The following is a 15,649-nucleotide window of genomic DNA, read 5'->3' on the forward strand; positions in this document are numbered from 1 at the left end:
CCTCCGCTCCTCCACCCCCTACCACCCCCCATCGTGCCTCTTTGTTCCGTATAGAAACTACCGGCATCCCTTAGGACGAGGACTCGTCTACTGGAAAACTGTGTTTTAAGTGTGAAATCACAGCCAGAGATCTTGTCTGGTTTTGCTTATAAACAACAGTGAATCGGATTTGCCCAATGAATGATAAGAAAACTGCTACCTTAATGAAAGATGCACTGGTAGCTTGGCTACTGATAAAAGAGGCAAGAGATGAGTCTACAGGCCAATCTATTATTGTTTACACCTCCAAAGCGTAAGACCCTGGTCCCCATCTGGCTACTTATGTTAGCATAATATAGAGTTTCATCTATACCATCCGGAGGCACTTAGGAGGGGTGAGGAGGATGGCATGCTAAGTGGCAGTAGATTGCCGCGGACCCACCAGATTCTCTCCCTCCAGCCCATACTCCACATGGTTCACACTAACAAATAGTGATCGGTTCATTTACATTTCTTTGTTTTGCTGATATCCTGAGAACCAGAATGACACCCTTCTTCCACGGCATGGGAGGTGTTAATAAGCTAGGACTTACGTCCTTGTGAATATTACAGTTCTAGACAGGAGCACTTTGCATCTCCATCACCATGTTGGAAGGTCGCTTACCACTCTCGTTTTCTTTTTTGCCTTCTTTTATGGTCATCTTTGAAAACGCTGCTTTACCTGTTTTAACAGCTTATTTAAGAAGCATATCAGAGGTGTACCTATTATTTCTAGGGACCTCCCCAAATTAAGCCAGCAGACAGGTGATATCATAGACCGATCACAGCGCCAGCCCGCAGTTTCGTGAGCATACAGTGGCACCCCGCCTCTGCCCCCCGCTGCTGATTGGCCCAGTGGTCCTGCCCCTTGCCAATGATTAGCTGAGAGGGCTGCCTTTTGTGTAGCCCCTCTCCTCACCGCTGAGTGGCGGAGAAGGCTGCCCTTCGTGTGGCCTTGCCCCTTATTGATGGAGAGGGGTGGGCTTCATGAAACGCAGCCCTTTCAGCCAATCACCAACGGAGGGAGCCGCGGCTGTCTTGGCTGCTCCACTTCATGCCCTGTGGCTTCTCCCCCACCAGCAGGTTGCAAGACCAGGCCACAGCAGCCGCTGGCTCCTGCTGGGGAGCCAGCATTTTATTTTTAGTAAGTTGGCTTTTTCCGGCAATTCTGTTGAAAATTGCAGAAACTGCCATTTTTCATGGTTTCCACGAAAATTATGAAAGTACAATTTGAGTAGGTCCCTAATTATTGCACAAGCACATCTGGTACGTTTGCTTCTAGTGGTCACTACCACTAATATTGTTAAGCTAAAAGTATAAATTGCTATGTTTGTGCTATTTATCTTGAGGCCTTCTTGTATGAAATTCCCAGGCAGGCTTTTGCTCCAGGTGGTTTGATCTCAGTACTGGCTTACCTGGGCATGTTAATTGTCTCCTTCATTTTGCTGACAAGCCAGTTGTAATATCTGCAAAGGCTCAGTTTGCAGCCGCTCAGAAATAGGCTTTGGGGCCTTCTGTTCTAGTTATACTTGTGGAGTTGGCCTTGATCGCCTGGAAATGGCCACGACTGACAACCAAATAGCCATCATTTGTAGGGCATCAGTGAATAAATAAGATTGTGGTTGGTTATTTATCTTCTTTTCACAGAAAATATTGATGAGCTTTAGCTCTGTCCTAATGAGCTTTTTTATATGCTATTATTCATAGATAATTGGAGTTAATAATCCCATTTTCACATACTTTTGTCTTCACTACATTAACTGTTTGATTTTTCATTTTCTGTAAGTAAGGACAGCTTGTTAACTTCCCTGCAGGCTGATCCATTACAGCTTGATTTTTCCCACATGAACATGGGAAATTGAAAAACCTGGCTTCCCAGACTATTTCTGAATCTGTGTCATGTAATATGGCATGCTCTTGTTTCATCTTGAAAAGCATTTGGTTTAATACAGTGGTTTGTAAAGTTAGTACTGAATAACCTGCAAATACAGATCTGTATTCTTTCCACATGCAAAACTCCCACTGACCTCCCTGTTGGATGTAGGACATATACATACTGGTATGAAAGACATTTCAAAAGGGTTTTTTTGGAAAAGACAGAGTGAGAGAGTCAACCCCTTGCATATCCAAGAGTAGGTGATGGCCTGTTGCTAAGGCTACTTCTCTGGGATGGGGAAGATCCATGTTAAATATTGTTTCTCCCTGATTCAGACTACTGACTTCCATATCCCAGACTGTGGGTTAATCTGGAGTACATGAGTGTAACTCTCTTGCTTTGTGTCTATCCTGGATCTGAGAAACCTTTACGGTTGGACCTGGTATAGGTGTCCTCAACACAGAGCCATTATCCAACACAAGACTTCTCAGCTGAAAAATGTGGCTCCTGACCATCTCCAGCTGCAATGCAAATTTACATCTTCATAGGCTTCTTTCGGACACTAACTGTGAATGCATTTTGGTTTGCTTACAGACAACAAGGAATATGATGCCTATCTCTCCTACACCAAAGTAGATCCAGATGCATTGGACTGTGAAAACAATGAAGAGGAGCAGTTTGCACTTGAAATACTGCCAGATGTTCTGGAAAAGCATTATGGATATAAACTCTTCATTCCAGATAGGGACCTGATCCCGAGCGGGAGTAAGTACTTCTGAACTTTGGGCTTAATTCTCTCCGATGCGGTCATGGAGGCAAGTGCTATGCATATGCATTAAGTCCCGTAAGTGGATAAGTACAGTTCCTTCTCCTTGCAAGGCTGTTCTCAGAGCCCACAGGATATCCTCTCCGCAGCCAGGTTTGACTTCCACCTGAGAGCCGGTCCCTGTCCCAGTGAAGTCAGTGCTGTTCACTTCAAGGGGCGTAGGGCTGGGTCTTACAAAGAGGGATTTGGCATAGCAGTAGACCATAGGAAAAAGGCTCAATGCCAAATGAAGGTAACTCAAAGACAAGCAGCCAAGGAAGGGTAACCTATACATTTCCATATCTATTTCATCATCTGAAATGAGATTTTTCTCAATATTCATTCAGAAAAGTTCACGGTGATTTTTCGTGAAATCTTCTATCTTTTTCCGCTTCCATGGTGAGCTGAGGTATAAATACTTACCCTAGTTCCCAAGTTATAATTGCATATGTGATTTCACAAATTAGATTTGTGTCTGTGCGGCTCCTTTATAACTATTGTTTACACTGCATACATGCTGCTAATTCTTCGAGGGGCTGCGTACAGGCCAGTTATCTGCTTCTGTTCCCCAGTCCTAGGTAGTGAAACACAGTTGTCCGTTTCAAATGAATTTCACTGCAACGTCTGAATATTCTGCAGGCGCATACTGACACCTGTCTGACACGTTTATAGCTGTGGTTATAGCATCTCTTTTTCCTGATGTGTTTTAGGATAAGTCAAAAAGACATTAAATAACGTGCAGAATGTGGGTGGATTCTCCATGTACAGAACGCTTGCATTTATGCTGTGTGTTTTTGCCTAATATTTGAGAAGCTACCTACGTGCAAAATGTGCATTTGCAATGTGTACACTGTTAGCTTCCACTAGACATGTTAGAATAGGGGATGTCCACGTCTGTGTGTGTGAGTGTAAAAAGTAAACACGAAAACTATATTATGGATACCTTTAAGGGGATGTACTGGGCACCAGGTCCCATGCTGAGGCAGCCAGAATCCAGTCTGACTGCTCTAGCTCCACCAACCTCCGCTGCAGATCCCAGACGTTTGAACACAGCCCTTCGTAAAAAGTCTGGGTCTGTCAGAGGCAGGGGCAGGGACTGTGTCCTCCCCCTCTGCCAGACACTGAGGCTAGGGATAGACATTAAAAAAGCCCAAGTCTGAATTAGTCTAACCTGCGTAGATTGAACCGATTTGCAAGTGAATAGATAGTCACTTTTGATTTGGAAAATGCAGACACATGCCCACAGTAGCTCAGGTGGAAGTTGGGGGACACTAGAGCGAGTCCTCAGCTGGAAGGAAGCTGAGCTGGGGGGGCAGGGGGGCATAGCCAGGCCCCAGCAGGCCTGATTATGACTGGGGAGGGATTTAAACCCTGCCCTTGCCTGGAGGGACCCCAGCCAGCATGTGTCTAGAAGGGGTGGGGGAAGCAGCCCCTGCCGGGGTCCCCAGCCCCATTCACTGCTCCAGCGGCGGGAGTGGCTAGAACCCGGTAGCCCGAGGGGAAGGGGGGGTTGAATCCCCCCATTGCAAGGAGAGGGCAGCATGGGCACCTCCCAGCTCTGCTCGTGGCCCCGTCCCATGCTGAAGATGCCCTCAGGCATGAGTCCCTCGGAGGAGCGGCGAGCAGCGCCCGAGGCTGATGCAGGTCCAGCTGCAGGGAAGGGGCAGGCGAGGAGGGAGGTGACCTCGCTGCAGGTGTGGAGGGGGGTGAGGGGGCGCCAGGGCTAATCACAGAGCCCGACTCACTGCTGCCTCCCACCGTGGCAGCCTGGCCCGGGATGGGGAAACCCTAGGGGGCGGAGGTCAAGGCCCCCCACGTCCCACCTCCAGCCCCACGCGGGGGCCGCAGTTCCCAGGCAGACTGCAGCTGTTGCATGGCTCCCTGCCACCTCCCTCTCCCTGCGACAGCAGCAGCAGAGTGAACCATCACGGCCAGTGGAGGTGAGGGCCATCTGTCACCTGCCGCCTGCTCACAGCTGTGCCAGGGGCTCAGGGTGGGCTGGTGTGGGCCAGTCACTGCCCATGCCCCTGGGCCTTGGTGCCAGGTTGGATCCAGGTACAGCTGTGCGTTGCCTCCCCCTGCTGCTGCCCATGCCCCTAGCCCACAGCAGCCTGCCCTGAGCACCCAGTTCCTCCACGGGCAGGCGGCAGGTGACAGATGCCTCGCCTTCACCTGCTGCAATGGTTTGCTTCACAGCTGCCACCAGGAGAGGGAGGGGGACAGGGAGCCATGCTCCGGCTGCAGTCTGCCTGGGGCTGGAGGCAGGAGGCGCCCCTAGGGTTGCCCCAGGCCAGACCGGGCTGCCCCAGCCGGAGACAACAGTGAGTGCAAGCTAGCAAATATACTCCTTTGTGGCTTGAAAGTGTTTAAATGAATACATGAGGAATTCCTGTGGGAAAATCCAAAATTTTTGTATTAAAAATCATAGTGAACCTAAGCAGTAACAGAGATTACAGTGAGTCATATTCTTTCATATCCAGGCAGAACAGCAGCGTTTTTACTGTAACAGTTGCACCGTGTGAATTAAAAAGCATTTAAACGCAGCCTTTTAATGATAAACATATTGGAAGTGGAGGTGTATCTGAAAGGAGTCTGTTTCTCCCAACTGCTGTAGTCACCAGCGTGATATTTTATTTTTGTCTATTTTTATCATTCAGACACTCAGCAAATACTTGTCACCTTTCTGGATATTCATTAAACCTCTCCTGAAAATGTAGGGTACCTGAAAATGTCAATTCTCATTTATGAACATTCATACATTTAATATTGCTTTTCTCCTCTCCCTTCCCAGTGCTTCAGTATTATGAAAGGGCTTGATTCTGTCATACAGAACCTCAAGAATGCTTAATCAAACTTAATGACAATGCAGAGTAAAATGTGTTGGAAATGAGCATGATTTACGTACTTTGGATTTGCAGCGGGGAAACTAGGGAGGGGTTGAATTTGGGGGGAAAATACAGGACTTTCATTAAAAAACAAGAACATTTAGACACAGACTTATCCGCCAACATACATGGAACATACCTGCTTCTATTTGACCATGCATTGCTAGGGACCACAGTGCATTATGAACAAAGCAGACAATGCGCTGCAGAATAATACTGTACAGGAACGCTTTATAAGCTAGTATGCAATTTATTTTTTAATGAGTTTCTCAGATGCAGGAGACTTGTTAGAATATCAGGCTCTTTTTTATATACTTCTCCAGGGTTTCTTTTTTTGAGGAGGAAGGGCTGTGGGGGGGGAATGCTTGTTCTTTCATGCATTGTATTTGGTCATTTTATGGTGTTAATGACATTTAGTGTAATGAATCGCTATCCCACATACAATCTGATGTCTTTCATCCTATATCTTTGTTTTGTGTACTTAAATGTGTAAGATCCCAGGAGCAGGGTAAAAAATGTCTTTTTTTTTTTTTTTGAAAGCTGTTTGTTTCAGCTAATCTCTGCAATTTTAAGGTGCTGCCACAGGAGGGTGCCCATTATGGTTCTGATTTGCTTGCTTGAGGCAATGCATACAGTGGCTATTTGGATGTATAAAAGTGCAAAAGGATTGTTGGTACAAAGTAGCACTTGCTTCAGTAAAATCAATGGACAGGATTGATGCTGTTCGTATCCAGCTGATTCTTAACTAGCTTCTGAGGAGTACACACACAGTTTTTTCCCCCAAAAAATAGCTACTGGAAATTGCAGGGTGCATTAAATATGAGAAATACAGTAAGTGCAGTTTCTGCTTGTTAGTGGGTGAAAGCAAAAGTAAAATCTGTGTGCGACTTACTGGCTGCTGCTGCTGCTTAGTTACTACAAGGAAAAATCCTTTTTTTCTTTTCATTCTGTCTTTCAAAAATAAGATGCATATTTTATTCCAGGGTACATTGTATGTGAGTATAGTTAGCCATCCCTCTCCATGCATAAACTATAGAGAAGTGGGCTCACTATGCATGGGGCTGCGGCAGGGCCATAACACGGGCTCAGACATCCAGGTCCCCAGCTTCTGTGGAAGCAGGAACATCCTACAGGGCCATCTGTGTTGTATCTGGGCCCTGCGCTTGTGTTCCCACTCCTCTGGTCGTAACAGGGGGAGAGCATGAAACAGGTGCTGTTGTACAAAGATGGTAGTTGAGGCAGCTCAGACCAAAAGGGATCTTCCATATTGGTGAAATGCTGGTCTGCAGGGGCAAACTGGACAAGGGCAGACTGCCAGGCTCTGATATCTGTGTTGTGTAGTGCTTGAATTTCCCCATAATACCACTGTGGGGTGTACCAGTGAACTGTGCCTTACCTGGGAGCATGGTGGGGAGAAATTGGAAGGAGCTCAAGCATGTCAGTTCTCATCTCTGCCTGCATAGGGTCTGCTCCATTAAGGAGTGCAAATTGGTCACCTAACAGTGCTTCCTGGCACCTCTTTTCAATATCATTGACACTAACTGGCCCTCAGAATTAGGGAAGTGGAAATGGCTGCTCTGCCCTGCTTAGTGTGGGGACAGGAGGCATTTGCCCAGTATACATGCATACCTTTCTACCTAGAGAGCAGGAGGAACAGGTAGGAGATCTGCAGCGAGGAGCAGGGATATAATATATCATGGACAGGACATAATACAGCAGAGCTTTTTAAATAAATATCCGTGCATCTCAGCTAAAATGATGTTCTCCGTGTCCACGAAGAACAGCAATGATGCCCAGATTTGGAAGACAAAGGTGAGAGTTTGTATGCTATTCTGCACAGGTACCTAAAGAGTCACTGAACATGCCAGCCGTATACCATTGTGATCACTAAGATCTGGCTGCATGTGGCTATCAAGCGTTTCTAGCAGATCTGATTTCTTCCATTCTATCATTTCTTCTGCTTAGACCAGAAAACCAGCAAGCTTATACTTCTGACCCTGTGCAGTTTCTCTTGCTGAATTTGTTCTTCCTCAGTTCCTGCAGAGCAGTGATTCTCACCCAGGGTGCCATGACACCCTGAGGTGCCTTGAAATCCTTTCAAGGATGCTACACAGAGTTAGCCCTGATCAGTAGGTGTGCAAACATGATTCACAAGACAAACCCAGGGATTTCAAATAGGAATCCAAAGCGTTAAAAACACCCTGCCCCGTCATGGGCTTTGTGAGTTCTTTGCAACAGAAGAATTGCTCTATTATTTTCTGGTAGCCAAAAATAACTGAAAAGTAAGAGCTGACACTTTCCGAGGGGTACCTTGAGTCTAACAAGGCTGAGAACCACTGCTGTAGAGACCTAAAAACCCCAAAATACAGTGAGGCTGGTATTTCCAAATGAGTCTTGGGGAGTTAAGTTACACATTTACCACTGAAATTCAATCAGAATTGACTACTTACTGTCATATTTTCCTTTCAAAACCACAGCCTCTCTACAGTTAATCCCCAATTTTAAACTAGATCTCTCAGCTGACGTAAAATAATGGAAACATGGAGGGATTTTGGAATTATGATTGCAAACCCAAGAAAAATAAAGACAAAGGAAAATCTAGACACCAAATGGAATGAACAATTGGCTAACTCATGGCAGCTTGATCATTTTATTCTTTGCATTATCATAGTGCCCAAGAACCTGGCTTCTGGAAATTACTCAGGAACTGAGATGCAAGCCAGACTGACCTGCCATTAAGAAAGTACATGAAACCCCTATTTATTCAGTCATCTTCAAATTACACCTCATTCACTTAAGAACAGCATGTCATCATAATACGGTATAAATTTCAAACACCACCAGGACAAGTACATCTTCCTCAGAAGGCTCCAGCTACCTAGGAGGGATGCCTTCCCTTTCCCAAGGGGACAGCAGTGTGACACTAAGTTACATTCATTACCCTGAGGTTATGGAGGTCACTGTCCGTGTAATGGGTGCAAGCACTGGAGGTGCACAAACAGGGGAGCTCTTGGCATCCTGCTGTCAGTTCATCCCTAGAAGCAGTAGCAAAGGTTATTTTCAAGGCTCTTCACAGTCTGTCCCCTCAGTTCCTATAATCTCTGCAAAGGCAGACCCCAGCCTGCAGTCTGGCTGTGATGCTACCCTCCCTTCCCAACCCTGTCAAAGTTTCAAATGCACACCGCAGCACGCTTACTAGGGATCCACAGAGCGCCCCCGTGAACTTGCCTTAAACCCCTCCTTTGCCTCCAACAAGGTACCTTGACAACAAGTCGGTGTGTTGAGACCTCCCTGTGATACTGTCCAATATTGTCCCACTGTTTGCTTGTCCTTCTCCACCTGTCTGTGTCCATCCCTGATGGTCTCACTTGAAAGCTGTTGTTCGGGGCTCATAACGGTGCGTAGGACGGTGGGTCCTGGTTCAACAGTGGGACTCCTGGGCACTGTTATAACAGAAATAATACACACAGCCATCTCTGGTGTAACAAAGTAACCGGAATTGGGTTTCAGAAACGTCTATTGAGGAAACCTGGGATTGAATTAATCTTCATTAAATGGCTGTTCCTCGGTTGATTGTTATGTAGCTACAGGCAACAAGGCTGGTTATTTTGGGCTGCCAGGGACTGCAGATGTAAAAAGGATTGGGCTTCTCAGTCCTTGCAATATGCTGGTGACTGGGGAATTCTTTTGTCCAAACAAACATCTCCTTAAGGCTCAACACGATTCCTAATATTTTCTTTCTTGGCCTAGTTTCTCTGCTTAAATTGCCATTTACTGCCTGACTGTCAGTCTGCTTGCCTGTGAAATTGTCTGTCTCTTCCTTCAGCATCTGGTTACAGTTGCTCATTTAACATCTTAAAAGGCAGTTCTACATGATTAGGTTCTTGAATATGTAATACGTGCAACACTATTCTGGTCTTCTTTACATTTCAGATGCAACCTCATTACTTGCTGACGGTGCCTGGCGAGTCCCAGTTTATTTGCTGTCAGCTGATCTGTTGTTATTGCTGAAGGAAAGCTTTGAAAGGGCATAATTTATACCCATGTTTATATATGAATCTAAAAGTTCCTGCTCCCTATAATTTCTTAGTAATAGCATGAGACATTTGACGTTGCTCATCTAAGTTTTGAAAACTCACACTATTTGCTTCAAGGGCAATTCCACCATCTTGGTTTTGTTCTGAATTAAAAAAACAAAACCAAAAGGTCACGTTCCAATTCTGACATTTAGTTTAGTTTTGCTAATACAAGATTTAGTGCTGAAAAGAAATGGCACTTGGAATAAAGATTTGGAACGGGCCATTCTGACTTCATCAAGATAGTTTCCATTTTGGTTCTGAAATGAAATTTCATTGAAATTGAAATATGCCCGTGGAGAGATCCAGTTTTCGAGAGGGAGAATTTTCTGGACCAAAAATAAAAGGCTCTATCTGGAAATCTTTTGACCGGCTGCAGTTATCTTGGGAATGTAATAAAATGAACGAGTCCTGAACGAGCTCTTTCTCAGTTTTCCAGTTAATCCTTACTCAAGGTGTAGATTTGCCTGACAAAAGGCTCAAATGTTAGGTCATAGGATAGGAAAGGACATGTCCTTGTTCTCATACTACCATTTTCCACTGTAAGTTAAATGGATTTTAAACCATGGTCGACTGGTGCCTTCCGAGTCTGCAGGGGCACCAGATCACCAATGGGGGTGTATGGGGGCGGGGGGGTCCCTCAGCAGCCAATCGCCGACCCAGGGAGGGGGCGCAAAACCAGAAGTGCATTTCCACCGGCACTTCTGCCTTCGCGGCTGGCACTTCCAGGGATGCACGGCCAATCTCAGGGGGTGCATGTGCACCCGCATGCACCCCCTATGCATCGCCAATGTTTTAAACTACCATAATTACTACTTAGTAATGCAAAAATCTAGAGCTCTTGGTTCAGAAATGATACCTTTTATTAGACCAACTAGGAAATTCCAAAAAAAATTATTATTTTATGCAAGCTTTTGGGCTCAAAAACTTTTGCAGTAAACACTGAGGGCCCATTGTTCAATATAGCGAGTAGCCTCAGGGGGCAAGAGACAGTAAGCGGTTCAGGAGATTAAGCCACTAGTCTGGACCACAGAAGACAAGGGCAAAATTCCTGCCGACTTGATTGGGATGAAGATTTGGCCCTGCTTGCCTTGCCTCGCTGATGTTTCACTAGAAATACTGGACCCATTCCACTGTGCCTCTAGTTGCCCTGCAAGTTGCATACACGTTGCCATCTCTACCTCCAACTACTTTCTTCCCTCCAACCCCTCCTCTCATAAAAAAAAAAACAAGATTTTTTTCAATGAGATGTGTAGAGTTTTGTCCTTTCAGTTCCCACTAGGTGTAGTGGTAGTCCCAGGCTGAAACCAAAGTATTGCTCTGCAGGCACTGGAAGGATGATATTCTTACGTGCCACGGACTGTTTCCAAATCAGTTTGCCTTTTCTTTGGGTTACACAAAAGGGGGCCTGTAGTTGTGTGAAAGGTGCTTTTCTGAACTCACCCTCCCTGCACCACTGATCGTGTCTATCTTTGACCCAGCTGCGAGCCTGAGGGTTTGAAAACAGACACCAAAGGTAACTTCATAAGGGTTAAATCAGTAGACAAAGCACTAAGTGTTGCATTTTCCATCAATTAAACTGAACACAACTAAACACAGGAGAAAAAAGCACAGGGAGAAGAGCCTGCATGAGGCAATAAGGTGTGTTCCTCCCACCCAGCAGCCCTTCAGCTATAGAGGATAAAAAAAGCTAAGTCTGGTGAGTTTTCAATTGAGTTAATATAAAGGGTTATTAAATTGATGGCTGCCATTAAAGTTATCACCACAGTTGCTTTTAAAAAAGATGATTGAGTGTTTGGATTGTATAATAGACGGGTAGAGTACATGCTAAGCTCTGCATAGTACAAAACTGGGTATGTGGGGCGTCCTGGGAGTGACTGAACAAGACTGCGTCCTGCAGAACAAGAATAGGTTTTTGTTACACCGGTCTTCTGAATTTCTTGAAAGAGGGATAAAAAATATATCAGGAGAGATGCATGATAGCTTGTTGTTTTACTGTATCTTGCAGATCCAACTTCTAATGATGAAGCTTCCCACCTAACTTCTTTCTTTTTGGGAGCAGAAAGAAAGGAAGAAAATGAAGAGTCTGAGCTGTTGATACATTGGGATAATCTCTTTCCATTGTATTGAACATTTCTACCTTTCCTTAAGTTTTGTTTCACCCGTTCTGCATAGAACTTCCCCATTGTGGCTAATTCCCCTCAACTCTTGAATTGTTGAATTTTTACCTCCATAAGTCAACCTTTTAGACAGACCAATGTTTCTTTTTTTTCTCTCCATAGAATATCTTAAGAACAAATATACAAGTAACTGTAAATGCTGCATGAATAGCTAGTCATGAAACATGAGCTAAAAATTGGGATTGTTGCATAAACATTTGTAATGTATGTATGTGTCTTAAATTTTTTGTTTGTCTGTAGGGTGTATAAAATTTGCCTTTTTCATCTGTGAAACAAGCTCTTCTTGCTGCTAAGTGGTGAAATAAAGCTGCCGGCCAAGGCAGGCTCATGAACTTGAGTTATTTTAGAATGTTTCTGTCTGCCTATCTTGTAGCCCTTTCTTTGACTGGAAGTGGTGTCAATAAGCATGCTATGGTATGATGCTGAGGACTATAAAAAAGAAGTCTCTGCAGTAACAGATGTCGATCGGGTCTGTGAATTGTAACCATTGTTCCTGTTAGAGGGCAGTCTGTGTAAGCCAGCGCCTGCCCTGTGCTGAGTAAAGACCTGTTCTGTGCAGCTCCTGTGTCCAAGTCTTCATTTATAACACCTGCTTCTACTCCTTTCTCAGACTGCCCATGTCTGAGTAGCCTGGTGAGGACAGATCACGTAGTAACAAGTAAAGTGCTTCCTCCCTTTTTTTGCTGCCAAAATAGTTTGCAGTCACTGCACGTTTCTTCTCAGTACTTTTTATCTTTTTTTTTTTCTAGCCTAAGTCAAAGCCCATCGAAATTCACAACCGTTTTTTTCTAGCTTTGAAGGGTCTTTGCATCAGGACCTCTGTAAATTGACCTCAAGAGATCTTTGTCAAATTAGCTTGATTGGCATCTCTTTCCCCTCCTATCTGTGGGCCTGTCGAGCACAGAGACCAAGATCCAGTTTCCAGAATATTTTCTTGCTGTGATCAATTGACGTTGGGAGTCAGAAGATGGTGCATGCCTACCAGGGACTTGCAAAGAGTTGGCATGCATTAATGGTGTAGTGTCCACAGTTTCTTTCTCAGTGGCATCTCCAAAAAGAACCTCTCTAAGTGATTTTCATGTGCTGAAATGTTCTGCTTTCCCCTATGAGCAAATATGATTCTGCTAATTGTCTTACAGCGGCACAGATTTTCAGTACTTTGCAAGAGAGCATTGAATCAGCAAGACTGGTATCCTGCCTTTTGGTTTATGTGTATTCAGAAGGCAGCATAATCTACCCACAATGACCCTACCTAATGACAAATTTATGCGTTTAGTACATTATTTTTTCCTGAGCTTCTGATAGCCATAGTTCATATGCCATGGAGAATGCTTACATCCTTACATTTATTACACCTCAAAGCTGGTTGCCTTAGTTTGCGTTCCAAGAAATGTTAGTAGTAGACTTAACCAGTGTTGTTGTTTTTACACTTTTACACAGAAGTTACATATTGTCTCTTTCTCTCTCTATATATATATGAGTATATTTATCTATACACACGCACATTCTCAATAAATGAAAATTGGTAATTTGTAAGTTCTTGAAATGCGTGTAAGCGTTGAGGAAATGATATAAATCTTATTCTGTAAAACTCATATGGTAAACAATCAGGATATAGATTTTTTTTTAATGTTTTTTAAACGATTCTATAGCGACGTGTTAGCTTTTAATGTCCAATTCTATTTTTCCTGGATTGTTTCACAAAACTCACTTTGTCTTAAGCGGTAAGCAGGTCCTTAGTAAAATGCAAGATGCTTATTTGCAAGCCTGTTGTCTTAACACAATAAATTTCTTTATTTTACTCTTTCTCTCTTTCTATAATTTGTAGCATACATTGAAGATCTCACAAGATGTGTTGAGCAAAGCAGAAGACTCATTATCGTGTTAACTCCAGACTATGTTCTCAGGAGAGGATGGAGTATTTTTGAGATGGAAAACAGACTCCATAACATGCTAGTCAGTGGAGAAATCAAAGTTATTTTGATTGAGTGTACTGAATTGAAAGGGAAAGTGAATTACCACGAAGTGGAGTCTTTAAAGCACACCATCAAGCTTCTGTCAGTGGTCAAGTGGAAGGGCCCAAAAAGCAGCAAACTTAACTCTAAATTTTGGAAGCGGTTAGTCTTTGAAATGCCAGCAAAGAAGAAAGAGGTCGTATCTCGGCGCCAGGTCCTGGACTCTGCAGAGCAAGGCCTTTTTGGAGACCTTCAAACCGTACCTTCCATTGCTGTGACGGGTGCCTCTGCCACGCTGGTAGAGTCACAAGCAGATTTAGCGGATTACCACCAAACTGATTCCATGCAAATGAGACACTATTGCCGAGGATATGAGTACGACGTGTCAGCGGCAACCTTGCCGATAGCTTCCATAAGTAACCATCACACCTATTGTAACATACCCTTGACACTTCTAAACGGACAGCTACCTCTTAATAATACAATGAAGGACAACCAAGAGTTTCACAGAAACAACCCGTTGCTACCGTTATCATCAAGGGAGCTTAGTTTCACAAGTGATATTTGGTAGTGAAGATGAGAACTCTTGGAAGATGCTTTCTGAGCACCATGAAGACACATTTTTAAAGAACTTTAACTGATGCCATGTGGTGCCAAAACGTGTTTGAAGCAAAGGCACATTTATTCACTTTTCTACTTGAACTTTTTTGTTTACATTTCCAAATTACTGGCAAAGGGGACCTTCTTTTGTAGTTCAATATGTAGTTCATATCTTTTAATGTACAGTTTTATTGAGTCTTTAAAAGAGAGGGGGAGAAAAATATATACCATAATTTTAAACTAGGTTTTGCAATCTTGGATGGATGGAAGTTCAATGCTGTCTCTGATCTCCTACATCCATATTTATGTAATAGCATTTCAAATATTTACAGATTTTTTTTTTTTTAAAAAGAAAGAAAATATAAACTTTAGTATGGATTGCAAATTTTAAACTTAGCATTCTGTGAAAGCAAATGTGTCCTTCACACAGAGCACACTTAATGAACCACTCTCGAAAGAAAGTGGTAGAAAACCCTTCCTCTAATACTGTCACACGATACATTTTAGAAGATGACCAGTTGAAACAATGTGGATAAAGAGCTATTAGCTTTACCAATAAAGGACATAGTGAAAATAACAGCAGAGTAAACCACCCGCTCATGTCAGCATCTATTATTTTTTTTCGTTATTGAAATATATCTGATTCCTAGTCAATGGTTAGCAATGTGTTTTTATTCAACAAATTACTAGAATACTGGCAGACATTTAAAATGATTTTAAACAACTTTTCTGTGGATTGTTAGATTGTTTCACAATTTTACAGATTTTTTAAACATTTTCAGTACAAACTCAATTGTCTATTAATGAAATCATGATTTAAAATTTCTTAAGATCTCTTGACCAGTTGTAAGATTTGTACTAATGGCAATGTAATTTTACATAGGTTCGTTTTTTTTCCCAAAATCAAGAGTTCCAATTTAAAATTTACACTTTTACTGAGAATGTCAGCAATAGAAAAGAGTTACTACAGCAATATTCAAAGGCAAAGTGCTAAATTATTCAGGTTTACTAGTATATGAACTTCAATTGCAGTGATAATCACCTGAAATGTAGTTATGAAACCGAGAACGTACTGTCTCTATAGCTACCTATCAACATACATACCTTATTAATATGAAGCAGAAGCAGAAGTATTTCTTTTCTCTGTGCTTCTGGTTATACGCTGGATTTCCTAAGCAGCTCTTATAATCAGATCCTGAATCTTTCACTCATGTGAGTAGTTCTGTAAAATGAGAGTTATGCTCCTTACCCTGT

The 15,649-nt window shown here is 43.3% G+C and overlaps 1 protein-coding gene across 1 annotated transcript in view; it reads left to right on the top strand.

The window, feature by feature from the left end:
• Positions 1-14,969, top strand: part of IL1RAPL2 (interleukin 1 receptor accessory protein like 2) — a 705,019-nt gene extending 690,050 nt beyond the window's left edge. Inside the window, exons 9-10 of the mRNA XM_019521625.1 lie at positions 2,489-2,659; positions 13,669-14,969. Of these exons, the coding sequence (XP_019377170.1) occupies positions 2,489-2,659; positions 13,669-14,366 (869 nt within the window). The 3' untranslated portion in view covers positions 14,367-14,969. The remainder of the gene's footprint in view (positions 1-2,488; positions 2,660-13,668) is intronic.
• The last annotated feature ends 680 nt before the right edge of the window (positions 14,970-15,649 follow it).

Source organism: Gavialis gangeticus, unplaced genomic scaffold (assembly GCF_001723915.1).
Source record: "Gavialis gangeticus isolate Ggan-Ray unplaced genomic scaffold, GavGan_comp1, whole genome shotgun sequence".
Taxonomy (NCBI): domain Eukaryota; kingdom Metazoa; phylum Chordata; order Crocodylia; family Gavialidae; genus Gavialis; species Gavialis gangeticus.